The 19754-nt window shown below is 37.5% G+C and overlaps 1 protein-coding gene across 1 annotated transcript in view; it reads left to right on the forward strand.

Annotated features, from left to right (window-relative positions):
• Positions 1 to 19754, forward strand: part of LOC142338465 (DDB1- and CUL4-associated factor 5-like) — a 51281-nt gene that overhangs the window by 7461 nt on the left and 24066 nt on the right. The window contains exons 2-6 of the mRNA XM_075388233.1: positions 10878 to 11000; positions 11437 to 11672; positions 11945 to 12090; positions 14569 to 14747; positions 15194 to 15330. Coding sequence (XP_075244348.1) covers positions 10878 to 11000; positions 11437 to 11672; positions 11945 to 12090; positions 14569 to 14747; positions 15194 to 15330 — 821 coding nt within the window. The remainder of the gene's footprint in view (positions 1 to 10877; positions 11001 to 11436; positions 11673 to 11944; positions 12091 to 14568; positions 14748 to 15193; positions 15331 to 19754) is intronic.

The raw sequence follows: 19754 nt of genomic DNA on the forward strand, positions 1-19754 counted from the left end.
GAGTTGAAGCATGCGAATGTTTTAAGCTAATAATGTCAGGTTTTGTGTAATTATTTCAGATTTTATGGACATGTTCGTGAATTTTCAAAGTCTTCAAAAATTGCGTCCTCGTCGTCACTCAATTTTTAAAATGCTTGGATCGAGCTCAAAATTTGTCAATTGGACGGTTTCAACTATTTTTTCACGAGTTACAACGCTTTTGCTGCAGTGAACCTGGGTGTTTTGAAAGTAGATGATAGGTTGTTGGTTATGGGGCTATGTTTAACTTGGTCAAAATGGTTCAAATGTCTCTGGTTGGACTGCTCATAATTAGGGCTGACTAATTGAACAATAATAATTGACATATTCGGGTATTAAGATGCTTTTTTGGTCACTTTATTCAGGAATTGAACACAATTTTGTGATTTTCTAAACTTTGACAGTCTTCTCTCAGCTTGTATTGGCACTAGGGGGGTGGGAGTGCATATTCTGAGAAACATAGGTGTGGGGAGGCTGGTGGTATAGTCAATTTTTGTCAGAAGTCAAAATTGTTGATTTTAAAGGGAAATAACTGAATTTTTTCAGACGAAATTGGGACCATTTTAGAGCTTATTTGGACTTAAGTCTTCAATGCTGGTACTAGGGTGAACTGGGACTGGTTTTATGGTACTACTAGGCTAGAGGGGGTTTGTACTAGGTTAGTAGGGGGTATAGGTGGCATCAATCGGATCAGGTGGGACAAAATGACAAAATTTTTGACGTAGTGAATTGAAGCATAAGCGCGATTTTCGTTTTTTGTCATTTTTCTACATATACTTGGAATTAACTGGTTCTAATGGTTGTCGGAGGTTGTGCCATGTGGGTGGCAGCTGTAGGAGGCATTTGGGGCAGGTTTTGACCTATTGTTGGGGTATAATTTTCATTACATTTTGATCAATTTTAACGCACTTTCTTAGGGCTTGGTATTCTTGTCATATCTCAACTCTTAATTTTTGGCAGGATTTTTAGGTACTGGGGTGTCAAGCATAAACAGTAGAATGGTCTAAGTCTATAAAATGGGTCAATTAGGGAAGTTTTGTAGGAGTTATCAGTGAATTCGAGCGGTCACTCGATCTTTAAACTGCTCCAAATTGCTTCCAAATTTGCAGGTCAATTCCTCTGCTCAAAAAACTCGCGGCGCAAAAATTTAGAGTGTTTGGGGAATTTGACAATTTTATGACTGTTTTTCTGAAGTGAACCCAGGATTTTTGGAAAGGTCAATTTTATGCTAAGTTTTTGGTACCTAGAACGGGCTGGAATGGGTCGATTATTGCTGGGATTGCTTCTGCTGGACAAGTGTTTTTCAGAACACTAGGTTAATCCAGTTTCGTACCAGTGGTTTTTGAGATATATTAAAATAACTGGATTTTGAGGTCGAATTTTATTGATTTTTAGGCGATTTTTGGACTTAAGGACCATGTCGCTCGGGCTTATTGGGCTTTTGGGGCAGGTAGTGGGTACTGCTAGACTTTACTGGATGTATACATGCTAGTGGATGTAGATGGCTATGGGAAAAGCGTGCAGAGATTGTAAGATATCTTTTGGTGAACTGAGATATGTTGCTTTTTTTACTGAAATGATTTAATTTTTGATTAGATGAGCTCGGTGAAGAGTTTTTTGTGTGTGATCTAGTGACTGGTTTGTTTACTGGACTGCTGAATTTTTTCCCTGAATTTTTTGCTAAACTTGCTATGTTTTGCTGCTTGTGCTGATGCTTTTATTGCTTCTTTTTCTTGTTCCAATCAAGCTTGTGCGTTTCGCGGTTTTCGACTGCCTGATCTTCTAAGTTGGTCAGATCGGTAAGGGTTTCTTCTGTCTTCTTGATGCAATAAGATTTATTTCTCCGGTTTTCGTTTTGGCTGAAAAGGCGGAGCTCTTAGTTTCCTCTCTTTAATGCAAATTATTCTTCATGTGTTTCTGGAGGTGACTCAATATCGAATGGTACTATTGCTGGTTGGGGCTGTTGAAGAGGTGGAAACATTTTGTCATCTGATGAAGATGATACCAGAGGGACACGAACTTCTGGTTTTTGTTGCCTAATTTCATCTGCAATCAACGGATTAACCGGTATTCTGGCTATTTGATCGGCGCTAGGTTCAGGTCGGCTAGGTTCTCATCTGAACTGCTATTTTCGTCAAAAAAGTTAGGAATTACTTCATCTGAACTTGAAGTGTCAAACACCGGAAAATGTACTGTGGCTGTTTGTGGTCTAACTGCTGGTAATGCTACTGTTGGTGGGGCCGGATGTGGTACGGGAGTTGCTGCTGCTACTGGACCTGTTAATGGTCCTCATAGGGAAACGTTTATGGTCACTCTGACTGGGTCTCGTATCTTTGTTTTTGTTCTCTCGGTTTCTTTTTCTCGCTCATTAATTAATTCCTGAATGTGTTTATCAAAGAGATCTGGTTCCATGTGTTGTCGTCTTGATGGATCGGGTTGAAAATCTGCAGGATTGATAACCTCGAGGTCTTCAGGTGTTTCGCTTGTTTTGATTGGTTTCAATCTGATACGATGGACACATTGTGTGTAATTTGTGTTTACGTTTCGAATGTAATTTGAATCATTAAGGACTTTTTCAACTTCATACAGCGGTAGCCATTTCTGACCTGGGGAAGCAATTACTGTTGATTGTTCTATCAACTTAGGATTCAAAAGCAGACAGAATGATTTTTGTGGAATGGGTTTTGCTGAAGCTTTTTGGTCATAATACTTTTTATACTTCAGGTTCGCTCTTGTCATTTTTTCCTTGTTTTCCCTCCAACTTTTGCATCATGGCATCTTGCAGCTCATTTACACAGTCTGAATGTACTGCTACTGCATCCATTACTTTTCTGGAGAGCCTAATATCAAGGGGTTTTATTGGTTCTTTGCCATGGAATAAAGTTGAAGGACAATAATTTATTGCTGAATGATTTGAAGTATTATGAATGAATGTTTCTAGAGGAACGTATTTGTGCCAGTCCTTCCATATTTCCTCAGTATTGATATTCAAGATTTGTTTAATGGTCCATGTGATCTTTCTACTGCTCCGATAGTTTGACGGTGCTTTAGTGAGGCGTGCTTCAACTTTACTTCTAATAAACTTGCTAATTCAGACTTTAATTCTGAAGTAAAGTTTGTTCCTAAGTCACTAAGTTTTGTTTGAGGGATGTAGTTGTGTTGGAAGAACAACTTTACTAGTTCTCGAGCTACGGTGTCAGCATATCCGTTGGTTAAAGGGACTGCGAATAGGTATTTTGTGAAAACATCTATTCCACTCAAAACATTTTTAAACTGTGTGGACTTAAGTGGGCCTACTAAACCAATTTGAGGCATATCCTAGGTATGATTGTAGTGAGCTAACTGGTTGCAGCTTTGGTGTAATGCGGCTTTTTGGGACTCTGTTTAGTTGGAGGCAAGTGAGGCAGTTTTTAATGAAACTAATAAAATGTTCAGTGAAAGCTGGATAATAGAATCGCTTTTAGAAACTCTTGAATCGTTGCTTTAATGCCTAAGTGTCCTGCTGTTTGTGAATTATGGAGCTTATATATAGTCTCTTTCCACAAATGCTTAGGTACACCGAATTGTTTATGAAGTACTTTTCCTGTATCATCACAAAAATTCCGGTTTAAGACATTCCTTTCGAGAAATAATCTTTAAATGTTTGTGATACTTTTTTAAGTTTGTTGAAGCGTACGGTTAGGTCTGGTTGTTGAATGTTTTAATGAATCCAGCCTTTTACTGTTCTAATATCTGCATCTTTTTGTTGCTCGTCTGCTAAATTGAGGCTAATTAAGTTGTCTGTAAGGTCTGGGAACTCATCTAATGGATTTGGGTACTGAATTGAGTTTATTTCTTGCTTTCTTTTTAGCTTAAAAAGCCCTTGAACTTCTGTTTTGGGTAAACTTTTCTGACGTTTTTTGTAATCATCATAGAAGCCGAGTTTTTTTGAGAGCATCTAATACGTCTACTTTTATTTCATCATTAGGGATTTCGGCATCTAATAGTACATTCAGTTCAACATCAGGATTTTGTGCTTCAGTATCAATTTCTATTTCTTTAACTGGAGTTCTATCTGTTAACTTTGAGGACATTGGTGCTGTTTTATCATTCTCCATTTTAGAGAGGGAATCTGTGGCATAATTAGTGTTCAGGAATGTGTGCAAATACTATGTTAAAGGCGAGTATTCTATCTAAACAATTCCAAAGAGATGGCGGTATTAATTTTGCTTGAAAGAATTGTTGTCAGTGAGTATAATTACTTGTTTGCTTGATCCCCAAATGTAGTGCGAAAAGTAGTCCAGCGCATAATACAAAGCTAGGATCTCTTTGTTATAGATTGAGAACTTTAATTGCGTTGCGATAAACAAATATGATCCAAACGATACGGTTTTCTTCTTTTTCCAATTTTGTTTACATAATCTTGCACCATTAGTACAAAACGTGCACCGTGGTAACTAGCATCACAAAGAATGACATACTGTAAACCTGGTTTTGGTAATCGCACTGTTAAATTTGTGGCTTCAATTAGATCCTTCTTTATTACTTCTAATGCTTTTACGTGTTCTTCTGTTGTTTCCATTACTGCATCCTTCTTCAAGAGCTTGTAAAATGACATTAGTTTCTCACCTAAATTAGGGATGTCGTTACGGAAGTTTTACTTGATTCGTTGTTTTCGGCATTTTGAGTTTAGCAAGGAGTTTAGTGATTTTCGACTTTTCTGGTGATATTCCTTCTGCACTAATGTTATTTCTAAGGAATTTCATTGTATCGGTTGCTATTAACACTTTTCGGGTGACTGTTTCAGTCCCGATTGACGTATACAGATAAATATTTCACGTAAAGAGGGTATTAATTGTTCAAAATTTGTTACAGCGTTTCCAATATCTCTAAACTGAGTACAATTTCCTGAGATCAAGCATGGGTCCAAGTAATGTATAATGAAAGAGCTAAATCCGGTTACTGACTTGTTTAATCCCTGGGCAAGACATTTATATGCATAGGTCCTCGAAGCAAAGTTTCGTAAACAATTTTTCCCGGCAAAGTAGTTTATTGCATCGCTCATGTTCGAAATCGGGAAGTTGGTGTTCACATAGTCATTTTTAAGCTAAGGATTTACTTTTCTCAGGTCTAAGTCTTCCTGAGTTTTTTCGTAGGGCAAATGGGGGAATACTGTATCTTGATTGAGACAAATTCGTTATTAATCCGTAGTAATGCATTAATGCTAGCTCTACTTGCAGCTCATTTCTCAAAGGGATAGGCGTTGGAGGGCCTTGCTCATAGATTGGTATACTTCTTTCTGGAGTTAACTTTATTTTTAAATCTGTATTATATCCGACGTCAAATCTGTGTTTCGCAAAGATATCACTGAATTCAACTAATATTTCGCCTACTACAGCTTTTTGTTCATCGTTGAGGGCCGATTTTTCCCACGGGAATTTGCTCAAAATTGATTTTGTCCTGATGGTTGCTTTTTGGGTCTAATTTTTCCTTTTCTTGCAGTTGTAGCAATTACTCAAAGATTTCTCTCTGCAAGGGCGACAAGTTTGTCGGGCCAGGGCACGTTTCCGGCGTTGGGAACCACAATTTTTCATATTCTGGGGACGGTTTTACTGGTTCTACTTTCCTATCTGTCACTTGAATTAATTGGTTTATTTCTGTTAAATAATTATCGCTCATTTTCGCAACATTAATTAATTGAGGATCTACTTCTAGTAACTTTTGAGCTTGGTCAGACGTTAAGAAGGAGAATTTGGCTATTTCCTCGCCTGTTTTTATTGTGACTGGGTGTTCAGTAATGTTCAGGACATAGATATAAAGAATATTATTTTCAGCAACTTAAGAGGACGTTAATATTACTTCACTGTCTTTTTCAAAGATTTCACTCAAAATTATCACTCCACAATTGTCAGTGAATGATTCTAGCTTGTCCTGGAGTTTGCATTCAAGAATTGCTTGTTGATTTGGTTTTAATACTTGCTTTTTCTGGGTATAAACTTCAAGTTTTTTCCGCTTTACTACCCTTCTGGGTTGCTTTTCTGGCTATATTTGGTTTATTTGTAGAGTTTGGTCAGGGAATTTAATGTAGCTTTGTCCTAGGCAGGTGCTAAATTTATGTTTAACAAAGAATGGGTTGCCTTATATTACGGGAGTTGTGACAAGTAAAACAAGTCTTCAGTAAACGTTTGTGTGCCCAATTTTAAAGTAACTTAAATTGCTTTCTCATTTTTAACTATGTTTCCGTTTGCCATTTGAACTTTGTCTAGTTCAAGCTTTTCTATATGTGTTATTGAATTAATATTGGTGTTAATAAGTTCCTTGTAAAACTCACGGCTTATCACTTTTGCAAATGCTCCTTTATCGGTTAGTGCGCCTATCTAATTCTTCGTTAAATTTAAATTTAACATAGGATAATGTTCTGCCTAAAAGTGGGACAAAGCTAAATAATTGCTAAACAAATGTTACTCGCTTTGATGCGGGTTGCGGTACTTGTGTTGCGAATTGCACAATTTATTCACTTTTTTATTACGGTTTCTTTTGCGTTTTCTACGCATTTTATTATTTTCGGTAAACTGGTTTTATTACTTTATCTAAACTAGGACTGGACGTGCTTTCGTTATAACAATTAACTGAGTTTTTATAGTTTTTATTTTGGATTTTAAGATTGGATGGCTTTATTAGTTTTTTTGTTGATTAAATGGGTAGTTTATACCTCTGGCATTTTTGTGCTGAAGTAAACCTGCATAACTAAACTCTTCTACTTTTTGAATACCATAACAGTTTTGTGCTGCAGTTTGGCTATCATAAACTATTCCCTGTCGAAGAAGGTTTGCAGGGGTATTTTTTGTTGGGAACTTGTAAATAGGCCTATTAATATAGGATGGTGAACAAATGGGGGTTTGCTCTAATAATTCCGGGTGTATGTCTGTTCATTGTAATAAAATAGTCTAGGAGCATTAACTTGCAATCTATACTCTCGGTAATTATTAGGACGGGGGCGTAGTGTTGCTGAGGCCGATAGTTTTGCTGAAATTGATGATAATAAGGCTGATATTGGCGGTAATTTGGCTGATAATTTTGGTATTGCGGGCGATAATTTGGTCTATAACTTTGTCTATAGATTTGTTGAGGGTAATGTGGTGTGAAAATGTTTTCTGGGCCTTGTTCTGATGCCTCACTTTTAGGTGCTACTTTCTGCTCAAGTTTCTGCTCACGTTCTTTTTGATTATTTGAAATAACAGATATTGCTTTTAACATTTAATCTGTGTTTGATACAGTTATTTCGTTAAATCCATCATCAAAGTACTCTTCTCTGTTACACATCTCCCTTATTTCAATCTGTTGGCTAGCTAAGGTACATAACTGATCTATTGTCTCTGTACCTGGCCGTTCTATCAGCTTAGGCTTAAAGCGATTTGGCATAGCCTTAATAAAGAAGCGGTTTAAACTTTTTTTCTGATGTCTTTCAAGTCATCTTGTGTGAATCTATTTCTCAGAGCTGTTATACTGTCTGCAAAAACTAGTCTGGTAGCTTCTGGTAGGGTTAAGAATTATCTTAAAGCATCTCCTGTTTAGTGTAATTGCAGAAAATTCGATTGTTGCACCCCTGCAGTTCCTGCGACACCGACTGCTCCCGTTATTAACTGTTCAAACTCGTTAGAATGGTCTGTTTCTGATCCAGAGAAGGGTGTGCTGTTGATTTGCGCATCTGTCATTTTGGTTTTTACCCGTTTAGTTTATATACTTATCGTTCAATCAGTCTCATTTCGTTCTAAAGTATTAAATAGCTCACTTAACTTAATGGGGAGATTAACTGGTTAACAGATAAATAAAATGAAAAATGACTGTCCTAACTAGTTGATGAGTAGCACAAGAGCTCAGAAAAAGAAACTACTGAAACCATTTGCTCGAAAAAGAATAAAGATGGGCTGTTTAAGAAACTAGTGCCTAAAGCTCAGGTTAAATCGTCAGACTGCTAACGTTGAAACCTTAAGGGCCGCCGAAGTCTCACCATTAAAGAGTGCCCCTTACTCTAGCAATTTTTGTGGGGACCACGACCGCACAGGCCTTGTGGAAGCTGCTGTCTGATAGGCAACAGCATAATGGCCGAATTCACTGTTTGATTCATTAACCTCTGGAACTGATTAAATAAATTTGGTTTGCCCTCTTTTAATTAATGTTCAGAATGTGGTTTCAGTAATTTAGTTTATTCTGAGATTATCTGGTAATCAGTAATGATGTTGTCAAGGTTAATTTCGGTATCTGGTTGGCCTAATGTGTAACAAACTTCAATCAGATACCAAAATTAACCTTGACAACATTACTGATTACCAGATAACCTCAGAAAGTGCTAAATTACTGAAACCGCATTCTGAACATTAATTAAAAGAGGGCAAACCAAACAGTAATAAAACGCAGGCTCAGATAGTAACCGCTTTCTCCTCTTCAATTTAGAAGTCTACTGTAATCAATTTGCTAGATAAGGAAGATAAGCGTGTTGTAATTTATTGTATAGCCAGAAGCCTAACTCAAAAAGTGCGGAAGTTTGGCCTAATTTGTAAGAAACTTCAAACTTGCGCACTTTTTGATTTAGGCCTTTTGCTATCCAATAAATTACAACACGCTTTTCTTCATTATCTAGCACATAAATTACAATAGATTTTTAAATTGAAGAGGAGGAAGCGGTTACTGACTGAGCTTGCGTTTTATTACTGTTTTGCTTTATTTTTATGTTATTTCCTTCTATATGTTCAACAAAATTGGGGGAAGCGCGACAATTATTAATAGCGGGGAGAATGTGTTCTTTATAAATTGACATAGAGCACCAGAGAGTATTTTTACGAATTCATTTGCTCACAATATCCTCTTTTGTAAATACCCTGTGTTGTTTTCGTCCGTTGTGGTGGCTTTGGTTGAGTTTGCTCCAGTTGTTATCCACTCAAGCATTTTTGAATTATTGTTGCATTTAGTCCACAAAGACGCAAACACAGTTTCCACCCATTCTTTCCTTTGTTACTGTTTTTTGCATTATCGTTTTGCTCGGAAAATGGTGTGCTGGATGCTGGCTGAAGACTATTGAGATATTGAAATGAAAGAGAATAAAGAAAATATCAAAAGAAGGGAAAAAATGTCAAATTTGTCAAAGAATTAATAGGAATTTCGGTCCGTTAAATTCGGAAACAGTTAATAACTCCTGTCACCATGTTACGCACTGATTTTAAGAGTGTTCCTCGTGTTTCTTCGTGTGTTAATATTCGGAGTAATTGTTTTGAATAATCGTCATTGTACACGGACTTATTTTGGATGTTTCATAGTGCGATTTTTAGCAGATATTTTTTAAATTAAATTAGCTAGTAATAGCCTTTTATTGAGTGGTTCAGATGCGTGATATATCCACTATTTGCCTCGTTTTAATTAGCTTTTCTCGGAATTATTTAGCTATATAGAAGCCTCTTATAACTTAGCGTTTTATAAAGATTTTCCATTTCAATCTTTAATTATTTTAGCGAGAATTTATCAACAATAATCAATAAGAAGTTTTCAAGTTTTTTCAGGTTTTCAAGAGATTGCGATCAACTGATTTTCAGGCTGGTTCTCCGGTGTTCTGGAGATCGTGGGTTCCGCTGAGTTGTACCTTGAGTTGTATTGGTCCTTCGTAAGTTTTTACTGATCTACAAGTTGGGCAGTTTCTGGTTTTTGTACGTCTCTTGATGTTTATTAAGTACATATGCGATTTCCGTATTAGCACCTACTTTATCAGAATAATTACTTCGCCGAGCACATAGTTTCTCATGAAATTATTTGCCAATTATGCGAATTCATCGTCAGGGAACTCAGAAAGGTAAATATTAGGCTTTAGCCTCTTAATATGTTTATCAGTAAATTGTCAATCTGCGGATGTTTTTAGTAAACAAACAAATTAGGGTTTATAGGCCTAGATGGGGATACTGACTATATATGGCCTTGAGATGTATCTGAATATGAACTGAATTATAGCACTATTTATGGGTATTTATAGGCAAAACATCCCGTAACTATGAGGCACGAAATAGGGGCGTGACATCTGTCTTTGTTCTTTGTTTTCTTTTTACCTGGCCTCAGTTTTGGCAGGTCCTATCGAATTTCTAATTTAGTAAGCTTGAATTTTTTTAGTTTTTCAATTTGTAGCTAATTGTGTCATTGGCAAGGTTCGTTTTCTAAAAATTTTTATTTTTGCCTTCATTTTTGTTAGTTGGTCCCTTGGTAAGCTGAATTTTGTTTAGTCTAATATTGGGTACTTTTGTATTCTTACAGATTAAAGGTTTTATTTGCTTGTCTTAATGACTCTTCCGACATTTTTTTTCAAACAGTAAAAATCGAATTTCGCCGGGAGTCTGATGTGTTGTCTCTTTTATTAGTCTCTGGCTGGTGTTGTACAAAATGGGTGCATCCTAGCGGTGCCCAGAGTCTAGAGTATGCTGTGATATGATTTAGTGGATCCGTCAAAGCTGGTTTTTAAAAATTGATTTAAAGATTTTTGGCATATGCTTTGTTGAGCAGAATATTTTGGTATATGCTTCTTCGAATCAGGATTTTGGCCAGATCATCAGTGAATTCAATTCTTTGAATTGCAATTCAGACTCTTCCCTCCTGTATTGTAGTTCGTCATCTCTCCGATTTATGTTACGATCATTTGATCACGCGATCATGATGGTTTTGAGCATAAATTATTTACCCTAGTCAAAACTTTAAATAAATTTGATTTTAATATCGGGATCATTCGAATTTTACATTCTGAATAGCAGTTTTTGACTTTGGCCGTTTGTAATTTTTAGTTAGATCTCGTCGCTGTTGTGAACTTAAGTGCTGCTTCTTGTGTTATCCATTTTTACAATGTTCAGTGTGTTAATGAGAGACAACCAAGCTACCACATGCAGATGTGTAGCAAACACGACTCGAATGTGTTTACAACCTGCTTCAATTCAGACGCCTCATTACTGATGTCAGGTGGCAATGACGAACGTGTAGGTGTATATTTATATCTGGATTTCTAATAATTCCATATTGCCAGCACCGCGAAATACCAAGTTGAAAAAAGAAATACGAATTTTTGATCATTAATGCGAAGCCACGCCATTAAAAATTACGTCAGAGGTTTTATAAACTACCTTTAATATATCATATATTAATTCGGTGACGGTTGATCAGGGTTACTTATTTAAGCGTCCTGAAGAACGTTTTAATGCTGAAGTCGGTTGTCTTAAATTTCAATTGTTTGATGGCTACTGTTTAGGTGTTTTAAAAAAGCATGTACATTTGTTTAACCAGTTGCTATTGGGTATATCAATTTTTATCTAAGTGTTTTATTTATGTCTCGGAATAAAAGATCTTTATCATTGTAAGATTATCATAGTCATCAGTGAAGCGTCTTGAAATTATGAGACTGTTCGTTTGTTCCAGATATTAAGCCATGATGTGCATTCAAATAAATTGTTGGCTGACTTCACCTTCAGTGGAACTGAGATACTCTTCATAGACTGTCATCCTACGAATCCAAATGTGAGCATAGCTGGTGCTTCCTGTGGCAAATTGATGTCTGTGGACCAAAGGGTTCCGCCTCAATCGGATGTTAATGGACAACAGCAACCTCACAGGACAGCTGTCATCAGAGATGACTGTGTATACTCTAGTTTCAGGTCAGATTGTATATCAGTGGAAAGCCACTTAATCGTAATTATAACCTAATTGCCACCTATTATGCAACTAAGAATAAGAATGCAACTGTGGACCCGATTAAAAATGGTGAAAGCCAAAATCGGCTGTTTTTAGGACCTTACTCTCAGCTTTCGAGCAACACACAACATTAACCACATTATCACAGTAACTGTGTCAACGATTTGTCGGCGAATCTTTTCAAAACTCCAGCAAAATCTATAAATGTTGAACTGTTGGGTGGGTTTGTTTTCAGGTGTGTTAAGTTTGTGCCATGTGATGGGAACTACATAGTGGCAGCTAATAGCATCAGTGGTCTGTCTCTCCGAGACCTGAGGAAGAGCAAGGACCAGGTGGTGATACACTACACACAGACTAAGCAACACCAACAGGATTCTTTGGGTGAGGTGTTGATGAAATTGAATGCTATAGTTGTTTCATTTTTTTTAAGAAAACAAATTTGAATTAACAATTAACTTGGTTACCATGACTGGGTTTATAAAACAGAGATCACCAGTTTAATAAATCAATTTTCAACAGTTCATTTTAGTATTCCAGATATGAAATATATGTTTCTATTCTCCCCACTTTGGTCAGGTAAGAATAAAACTCATAATTAATGAAACTTAATCAATCGTGTTTTCATTTGGAATAGTAAAACCCACACAATCGGGTTTTCAACTAGGATAGTGGACCCACACTATTTGGTTTGCAATTGGGATACTGAAACCCGCACAATCGAAAGTCATGTGAGACATTAAGGAGGCTTCTTTTGCTTGCAGCTGGCTCACAGTTCTACGCTTCTTGCTATCAGCTATAGCGTTTCCTCGCGTTAGTGTGACTGAAACCAATTGCGCAAGCCTTCTGAAAGCAACTGACAAACCAGCTGAGTACAAACTTCTGTTGTCAATGAGCAGAGTTATTCGCTTCAATGTCTTTCTGACCAATTCAGACAGTCCTCCAAATGATTCAAAAGTCATGGGAATAAATTGAACACCTATATTGGCACATTGTTGGGAATATTGCTCCAACTTCCTGTGTTCCGCAGCTCTCAGGGCAAAACCAGACTTCCTCGCCGCATTTGAAATAATACTGGGTTGCAGTGGGGAGGTAATGGTTATATCCAGAGCTGCCGGTTGCCTAGCAGACCAACAAGGTAAATACACATCTCCAGGTCGAGAATTTGTTTCTGGTATCAGGTTTTTCTGCTCGCAATTTGGTGACAGGTTGGCAGCGCTGCAAGTGGATAAAATTTTGTCCCTTGGGCGGTCTTGTCGCGAAATCATATCGCCCCGCCCATGACATGCAACAGCATGATCACCGAGTGTATCCAAAGATCCTGTTTTACAATAGGGACACTTCCTTTCTTATTCATATATGGGAGCGCCAAGTCTGTACTTCACACTGTACTTCGTTTGATTTTCAATTTGTTGAGAGCAACTTCGTCGAGGACTTACTGTATTTTGCTTTGAGTAAGCTGCGATATTGACAAACCACTTATTTAATCAACGATTTTGGTAAAAGTGTAATCTGCTGTCGGACTTTGGCCAGTTATAAGGTCTACTAATGTAGCTGACTGGGATATCGAACCAATATAGGCTGCTTTTTTCTGATCAGACGCTCGTCGGATTCTAATTCCAGTCTTATTGATAGGCAAACTTGATAGATATGCTTGATGCCATGATTCATTGGACAGGACTGTTCCCAGTATATTCTGAGGTTGTCCTTTGAAGCGAGTCAAATTCCTCAAAAATATTTTTAGCTTCATCTGATGGTGTATTGCAGCGCAGTGAATACACCATTTTTGGTGCACCCAGGCAACTACGTAGAATTCCAAGAGCACACTGTGGGTCGTTTATGTACTCGAGGTTCTCCAGTATTTTTTCGATCTTTTGAACACGTTTCTGTATCGAGGAAGCAACGAATCCGGGGGGGGGGATCCAACAGCAGCACTCAGTATTTCAAGTCCCTCTCTACTGTTTCTTTTAATTCTGCTATCGATCGTGTTCAGAGCTCCTTTTGACCAGACCTCACATTTGTCTCTTCTGAGTTCTAGGCCGCAAGTTTTGCCCGATACAATCAATATATCTAAAGCCTCGTTCAGTTCGGGTTCTGTTCCAGCAATAATACCATCGTCAAGGTACCAACAGTGCTAGGTAAGATTAGGTATTTTTGATTCAATCAGTTCTATTATAGGCCACAAGGTTAGAGAGAACAACAGAGGACCCAAGGGATCTCCTGGTTGCACTCCAGATTGACTCGTTACAGATTTGTTACTATAATAAAGATGACTGTGCTGTGAGCAGCAATATATGGCAAATGATGCAAGACTCGGCATTAATGTAACAGCTGCATTAAGAATTTGACTTCGTTTAATGGAATTGAAGGCATTTTTAAAATCGATCTGTAATATTCCTGCATCCTGTGAAATAATTACAAAAAAACAAACAGGAACAACAAAAAGTTATAGATAGTTATAAATGTAAATTGGATTGAGGTCTCGAACGGATGTTTTGTCGAACTGTTGTCGCTGCTCAGGGTTCTCTGTTCAGTTTTTATGTGTGTGAGTTACGACTCTGATCAAGTCCCTGAGAAAATGTGGCTTTCTTTGAGAACCGTGTAGCTAGCCGAGATGTTAGTCAGAATTTCGCACAGTCACTTTAGCAGACACGTAATCCCATCTTGAAACACGCACTTTGAGTTTTAAAATCTGGCAATGTGTATGGGAAAATCTGTAAACCGAATCTATCACTGCAGAATTTCTGAAATACTCTAGTTTCTAAAGGGTACGTTGGAGAGTTAAATAGGATAGGTTTGTTGGTTCCAAATTATTTAGGAACTTCCTGCTCCCTGTCGTTTTAAGTATTAGTACATTTTCAGCGTCGTTGACTACAGACAACGGTGACATGATGCATTGCACATTGGACTCGTCTGGGACTCAGTTGCTGGCGCTCTCTGGACGTCAGTCTACTCTTTATCTGTACGACATTGACAAACCAGAGGAGCCAAAAGCGACGTTTGCTAGTCGCTGCTTATTCAAAAGCACTACTACAATAAAGGTTGAAACTGTTCCGAGAGTTCTTTTTGCGACTGTACTCTTTGCGTTGTACCTCTTTGTGTTGTAAACTAGTAAAGAATAATATAGTTCAATTTCTCGGTTTCGATTTACTGACGAGGCTAAGTGATGATTAGCACTCTGGTAACAAAAAGCTATGTATAACATGATTTATGCTCTCCTTAATTACGATTCGTGCTCAATAAGTATGATTTGCGCTGAGGCGTGAAATATCGAAGTCTTATAGGTGATACAAACAATCTACTGGACGTTTTAAAAAGCTATGGCTAAAGCTGAAGGCTCAAGGACGCATTACTAGAAATATTATCTGAACTCAAAATGTGATTTATTGTTTTGACGTTTTCTAAAATATCTTACTGTGTACGCAGCTTTTTGATACCACAATGGATTTTCAGCACTGCGACCATAATATCATCTGGACCATTTTAGGTTTGTTCCTTCTTCGGACCCTCCGACAACTATGTGGTATGCGGCTCGAATGATTTCAATATCTACATGTGGAAAGTGCCGAAGCAGGGAGGCTTCAAACATGTCAGGATCCCTCACATGCAACTGAAGGGTCATAGGTACGAACTGTTCATTTATTGTCCCATATTTTTAATGGAATTTATATGCGAGGGTGGCCTTTTACTTTTTTCACTTTCTCCCAAAATTTTCACTTGAGAAAATTGAAAAAAAAGGTAAAAGGATCTATCTGAGTGGGGTTTTTGGGTTGTGAATTATTATTAATAGCCGCGAAGCGATAGCGGCTATTATTGGGGACATCGTGGTTTGTAACAATTCAAAGAATTTGAATTGTATTGGTACGATGTCTTTTTTTCAAAATACCTTTAAAGTGGAGTGAGAATTTGGTGTTCGAACAATTTGGCGGTTTTTTAGATGAATTTTTTTCGGGTGCGTCGATCTGACTTCTGTTTTCAGATTTTCCTCTCCTTCAGTGCTTTTAAGACGGTACATATGTGTTCTAATTGTGCCTATTTGCCATTGTTTGAATTCATAAAGGGGCAGCTAACACTTTTTATGACTTTGCCACTATTTGTTGTCATAAAATATAAGTGAATTATAGATTTTGCCCGCTTTTTTGTAAAATTATCTGTTGGCTTTTGGCTTAATATCATCAATGAAGTGTCTGATTGGTTGTTAATGAGGCAAAAACGAACCTAATTAATGGCTCGAGTTATTAGCGAGAGGTTTTCATGACTTTGACGCTACTTTTTCTCAAAAATTTTGAGTGAATTTTGGAGTTCTGCAAGTATTTATTGCACTTTTTGATGGCTTATCAATTAATATCTTTGGGGACAGGACTCTGATGCTGCTAATAAGGGTTCGCTTTATCGATTTAATCTTTTTTTGTTTAAAGCTAGTGCTTTCTATGACTTTGACACTAATTGTTTTCAATAATAATTTTCGAGTTTTGCGAGTTTTTTTTTCAACTTAACTCTTAGTCTTAACTCTTAGTGTCATTATTGACTGGTCTCATTTGTTGCTTGAAAGGCTTCAGTTAAAGCAAGTCATTTCAGTTCATAGCTTTTGCTTTCTGTGACTTATACGCTTGTTCGTTTTAAAAAAAATCTGAGTGATTTTTAGGTTTGCTAGTATTTGTTGTACTTATTGCTGTCTTATCACTTGATCTAATTGATGATAGGTCTCAACGGCGTTCTTTTAGGAGTCAATTAATTGATGTAATTTTATCCTTCAGTAGCTGTTGCGTTCTATGATTTTTATACTAAGTGTTTTCAAAAAGTTTCAGCGATTTTTATTGCGATTTTTGGTTATTTTTGTCTTATCATTTAATATTATTGGTGAGAGGGCTCATCGACAGAATTCTTGTGTTGCTTTATTACTTAGTCTCATTACTAACAGCTCTCATTTGCCTTTTAAAGCGGAGTAAATGATTATGAGGTCATAAATTAATACAATTTTTTGAATTGTATTTCAGGAATTGTCCTGCTATGTGTTTTAGTTCGTCGTCTTCATCGATGATTCTTACGACCTGGCTGCTTGGAATTGCCTTATTCAATCACTTCATTTAATTTCACTGCTTTGCAGTTAGAATTTGTGTGCGTGAGGTCATTGGTTCTGCTTTTAGGTCAATTGCGTGACTTACCTCACTTAAAAATTGACTTCTGAACGCGCTTAATGAACTTTAAACTTTGTGAACATTTACTAATTAAAGGTCAATAGTGTGCATCTAAGTAGCGCTAAAATTTTAAGCCACAGTTTCTGAGTAATAGAGTCTTGAGTTTTAATATCGAATATTAACTTTGAAAAAGCTTCATTAGGGCTTTTTCCTTGTAGAGCAAATGTGTCTCATAAAAGTGACAGTCCGAATCTAAACCAAAAAATCTGGTGGTCTATTATAAGTCTGGTGGTCGATTTGTCAATCTTATTTTCTTAGTTGTTTCAATTCATGAAAGGCCACAAGCGTCTATCGCGGTTATCTTCCGACAATCTGTCGACTTTGTTTATTTGATTTTCTTTCATCTTCGAAAATCTTTATGACTCCTCTTTGAAAAGAGGACTGGCTAGGTATAGGTTGAAACCAAAAGGTTGAAACCATAGGCTGAAACCAAAAGGAAGATAACTTCCCAAATAAATTGATACTTTCTTCAAATCTTCTTTATTGCTCTCTAACAATGTTTATAGCACTTATTTTAGTTCTTTCACCATCTATTGCGATTTCTCGTCCTACCAGTTTTCTGTCTAGTTGTTTTTAGCAGCGAAGCTGTAAGATGAGCGGAGCTATATTGTGCCGCTCTTGGTTTTACAATCCAGGAAATAGATTGTATTAGTGCCCATTTTTTTTAGAATCCAAAATATTTAGATTGTGTTAGTGTGCTGTCTTCTAAGTTCTGTTCAGACTTATATCTGATTTTTCAAGTCAGTGGGAAGTCAAATTAGAGTGGTGATTTTAGTCACCCTGAATTAGTGAAGGACGCGAAAAAGTAAGTTTGAGGCGTGATTTTCAAATTATCTTTAAAAGTGAGAGAGAATACAACATGCCCTACATTCAGTCAAGAACAGGTGTGTTAGCTGCAGAAAGGGAGAGAGCAAACGATAGCACCAGTTTTGGCAAATTTACCCGACGAGTGGTTACATGCTTCAACAGGCTGTACAATTGTTAGATTGTAGTGCTTTTAACTTTTCTATTTGAAGTATGGTTGAAGGAACGAAAAGCGATGCTGACGTATTTTTGCGTGTCTAAATTTGAGGGCGATACATGTAGAAGTACTGCCTTATTTGGATACAGAGTTGTCGCATGCATTTATGCTTTTTTTTGCACGGAAAGGCTATCCGAATACAATGTTCAGCGAAAACGGGACAAACATTGTTGGAGCTGAATAAGAAAATGCAAATTACGTTGCAGCATGGAATAAAGAAGGGGTTGCAGAAAATCTAATTTAACGGGCCATCAGACGTTAGCTCAACACACCCACAGCGCCTCTCTTTGGAGTAGTATAGAAGCAGTTGGTCCGAAGCTGACAAAAAGCAATGAATTCTATGTTGAGGAGCGATCAGTCATTGCACAAACAAATCAGAAGGCGAACTCGTTTAATTGATTAAAGATAGTGACAAGCGAGGTTATGATGTACTGGCTCGAGTTACGGAGACGATCGAAGAATATGACGGTGAGGCTCGATCAGTGAAAGTTGGAACGATTGATCGAGTTTACAAAAGGGCGCAGTAGTGAAGCTCTCATGTGCTACCAAACGGGAAATGTATTTTATGACATAAGCTGAAAAGATAGTTGTTGAGTAGGAAAGATTCAGTATTTTCAATGGGCTAGGATTTATGAATGAATACGTAAAGCGAGCATTGAGAAAAAGCAAACCAGCAACACTTCTGGTAACAGTTAGAGAAATTGAAAAAGCGAAGGCAATCATCAATTTACTACAGCAAGAACAGTGCTTGTAGTCCCTGAGAATTGGTAAAAAATCCAGAAGGCAAGAAAATCCTACATTTCGCACCCTTTCTTGATATGGAAGGACTAAGTCAAATCGAGAGGCAGACTAGGTCAAATCCAATTGGACTTCAGTGCGAAACATCGAATATTGTTGCAATGGAAACTCAGTTGAGTTATTATTACGAACAGAGTAGAAGCACAACCAACATGAAGGCACTGATTATTCACGGAACACTTTTCAGCAAAAGATGTGGCGCTTTCGAATACGAAATGCCCTACATTCAGTCAAGAACAGGTGTGATACCTGCAGAAAAGGCAGAGAGCAGACGATTGCACCAGTTTTGGCAAATTTACCCGACGAGCGGTTACATGCTTGAACAGACTGTACAAATGTTAGATTGTAGTACTTTTAACTTTTCTATTTGAAGTTTAGCTGAAGGAACGAAAAGCGATGCTGACGTTTTTTGTGTGTCTAAATTTAAGCGCGATACATGTAGAAGTAGTGCCCAAGTTGGATACAGAGTTGTCGCATGCAATTATGCGATTTTTTGCACGAAAAGGCAAGCCGAATACAATGCTCAGCGACAATGGGCCAAACTTTGCTGGAGCTTAACAAGAAATTGCAAAGTAAGTTGCAGCATGGAATAAAGAAGGGGTTGCAGAAAATCTAATTTAAGGGGCCATCAAACGGTAGTTCAACCCACCCGCAGCATCTCTTTTTAGACGACTATAGGAGCAGTTGGTCCGAAGCTGACAGAAAGCAATGAATGCTGTGTTGGGGAACGATGGGTCGCTGCACAAACAAATCAGAAGGCGAACTCGTTCAATTGATTCAAGATAGTGACAAGAGGTTGTTATGTACTGGTTCGAGTTACGGAGACGATGGAAGAATATGACGGTGAGGTTCGATCAGTGAGAGTTCGAATGGTTGATCGATTTTACAAAAGGGCACAGTAGTGACGCTCTCTCGTGTGCTACCAAACGGGAAAAATATTTTAGTATTGGAAGGCAACCGCAGCACCTCACTTTGGAGGAGTATAGCAGAAGTTGCTCCGAAACTGACAGAAAGCAATGATTGCTGTTTTG

The sequence above is a fragment of the Convolutriloba macropyga genome, chromosome 4 (assembly GCF_964194025.1).
Source record: "Convolutriloba macropyga chromosome 4, txConMacr16.3, whole genome shotgun sequence".
Taxonomy (NCBI): domain Eukaryota; kingdom Metazoa; phylum Xenacoelomorpha; order Acoela; family Convolutidae; genus Convolutriloba; species Convolutriloba macropyga.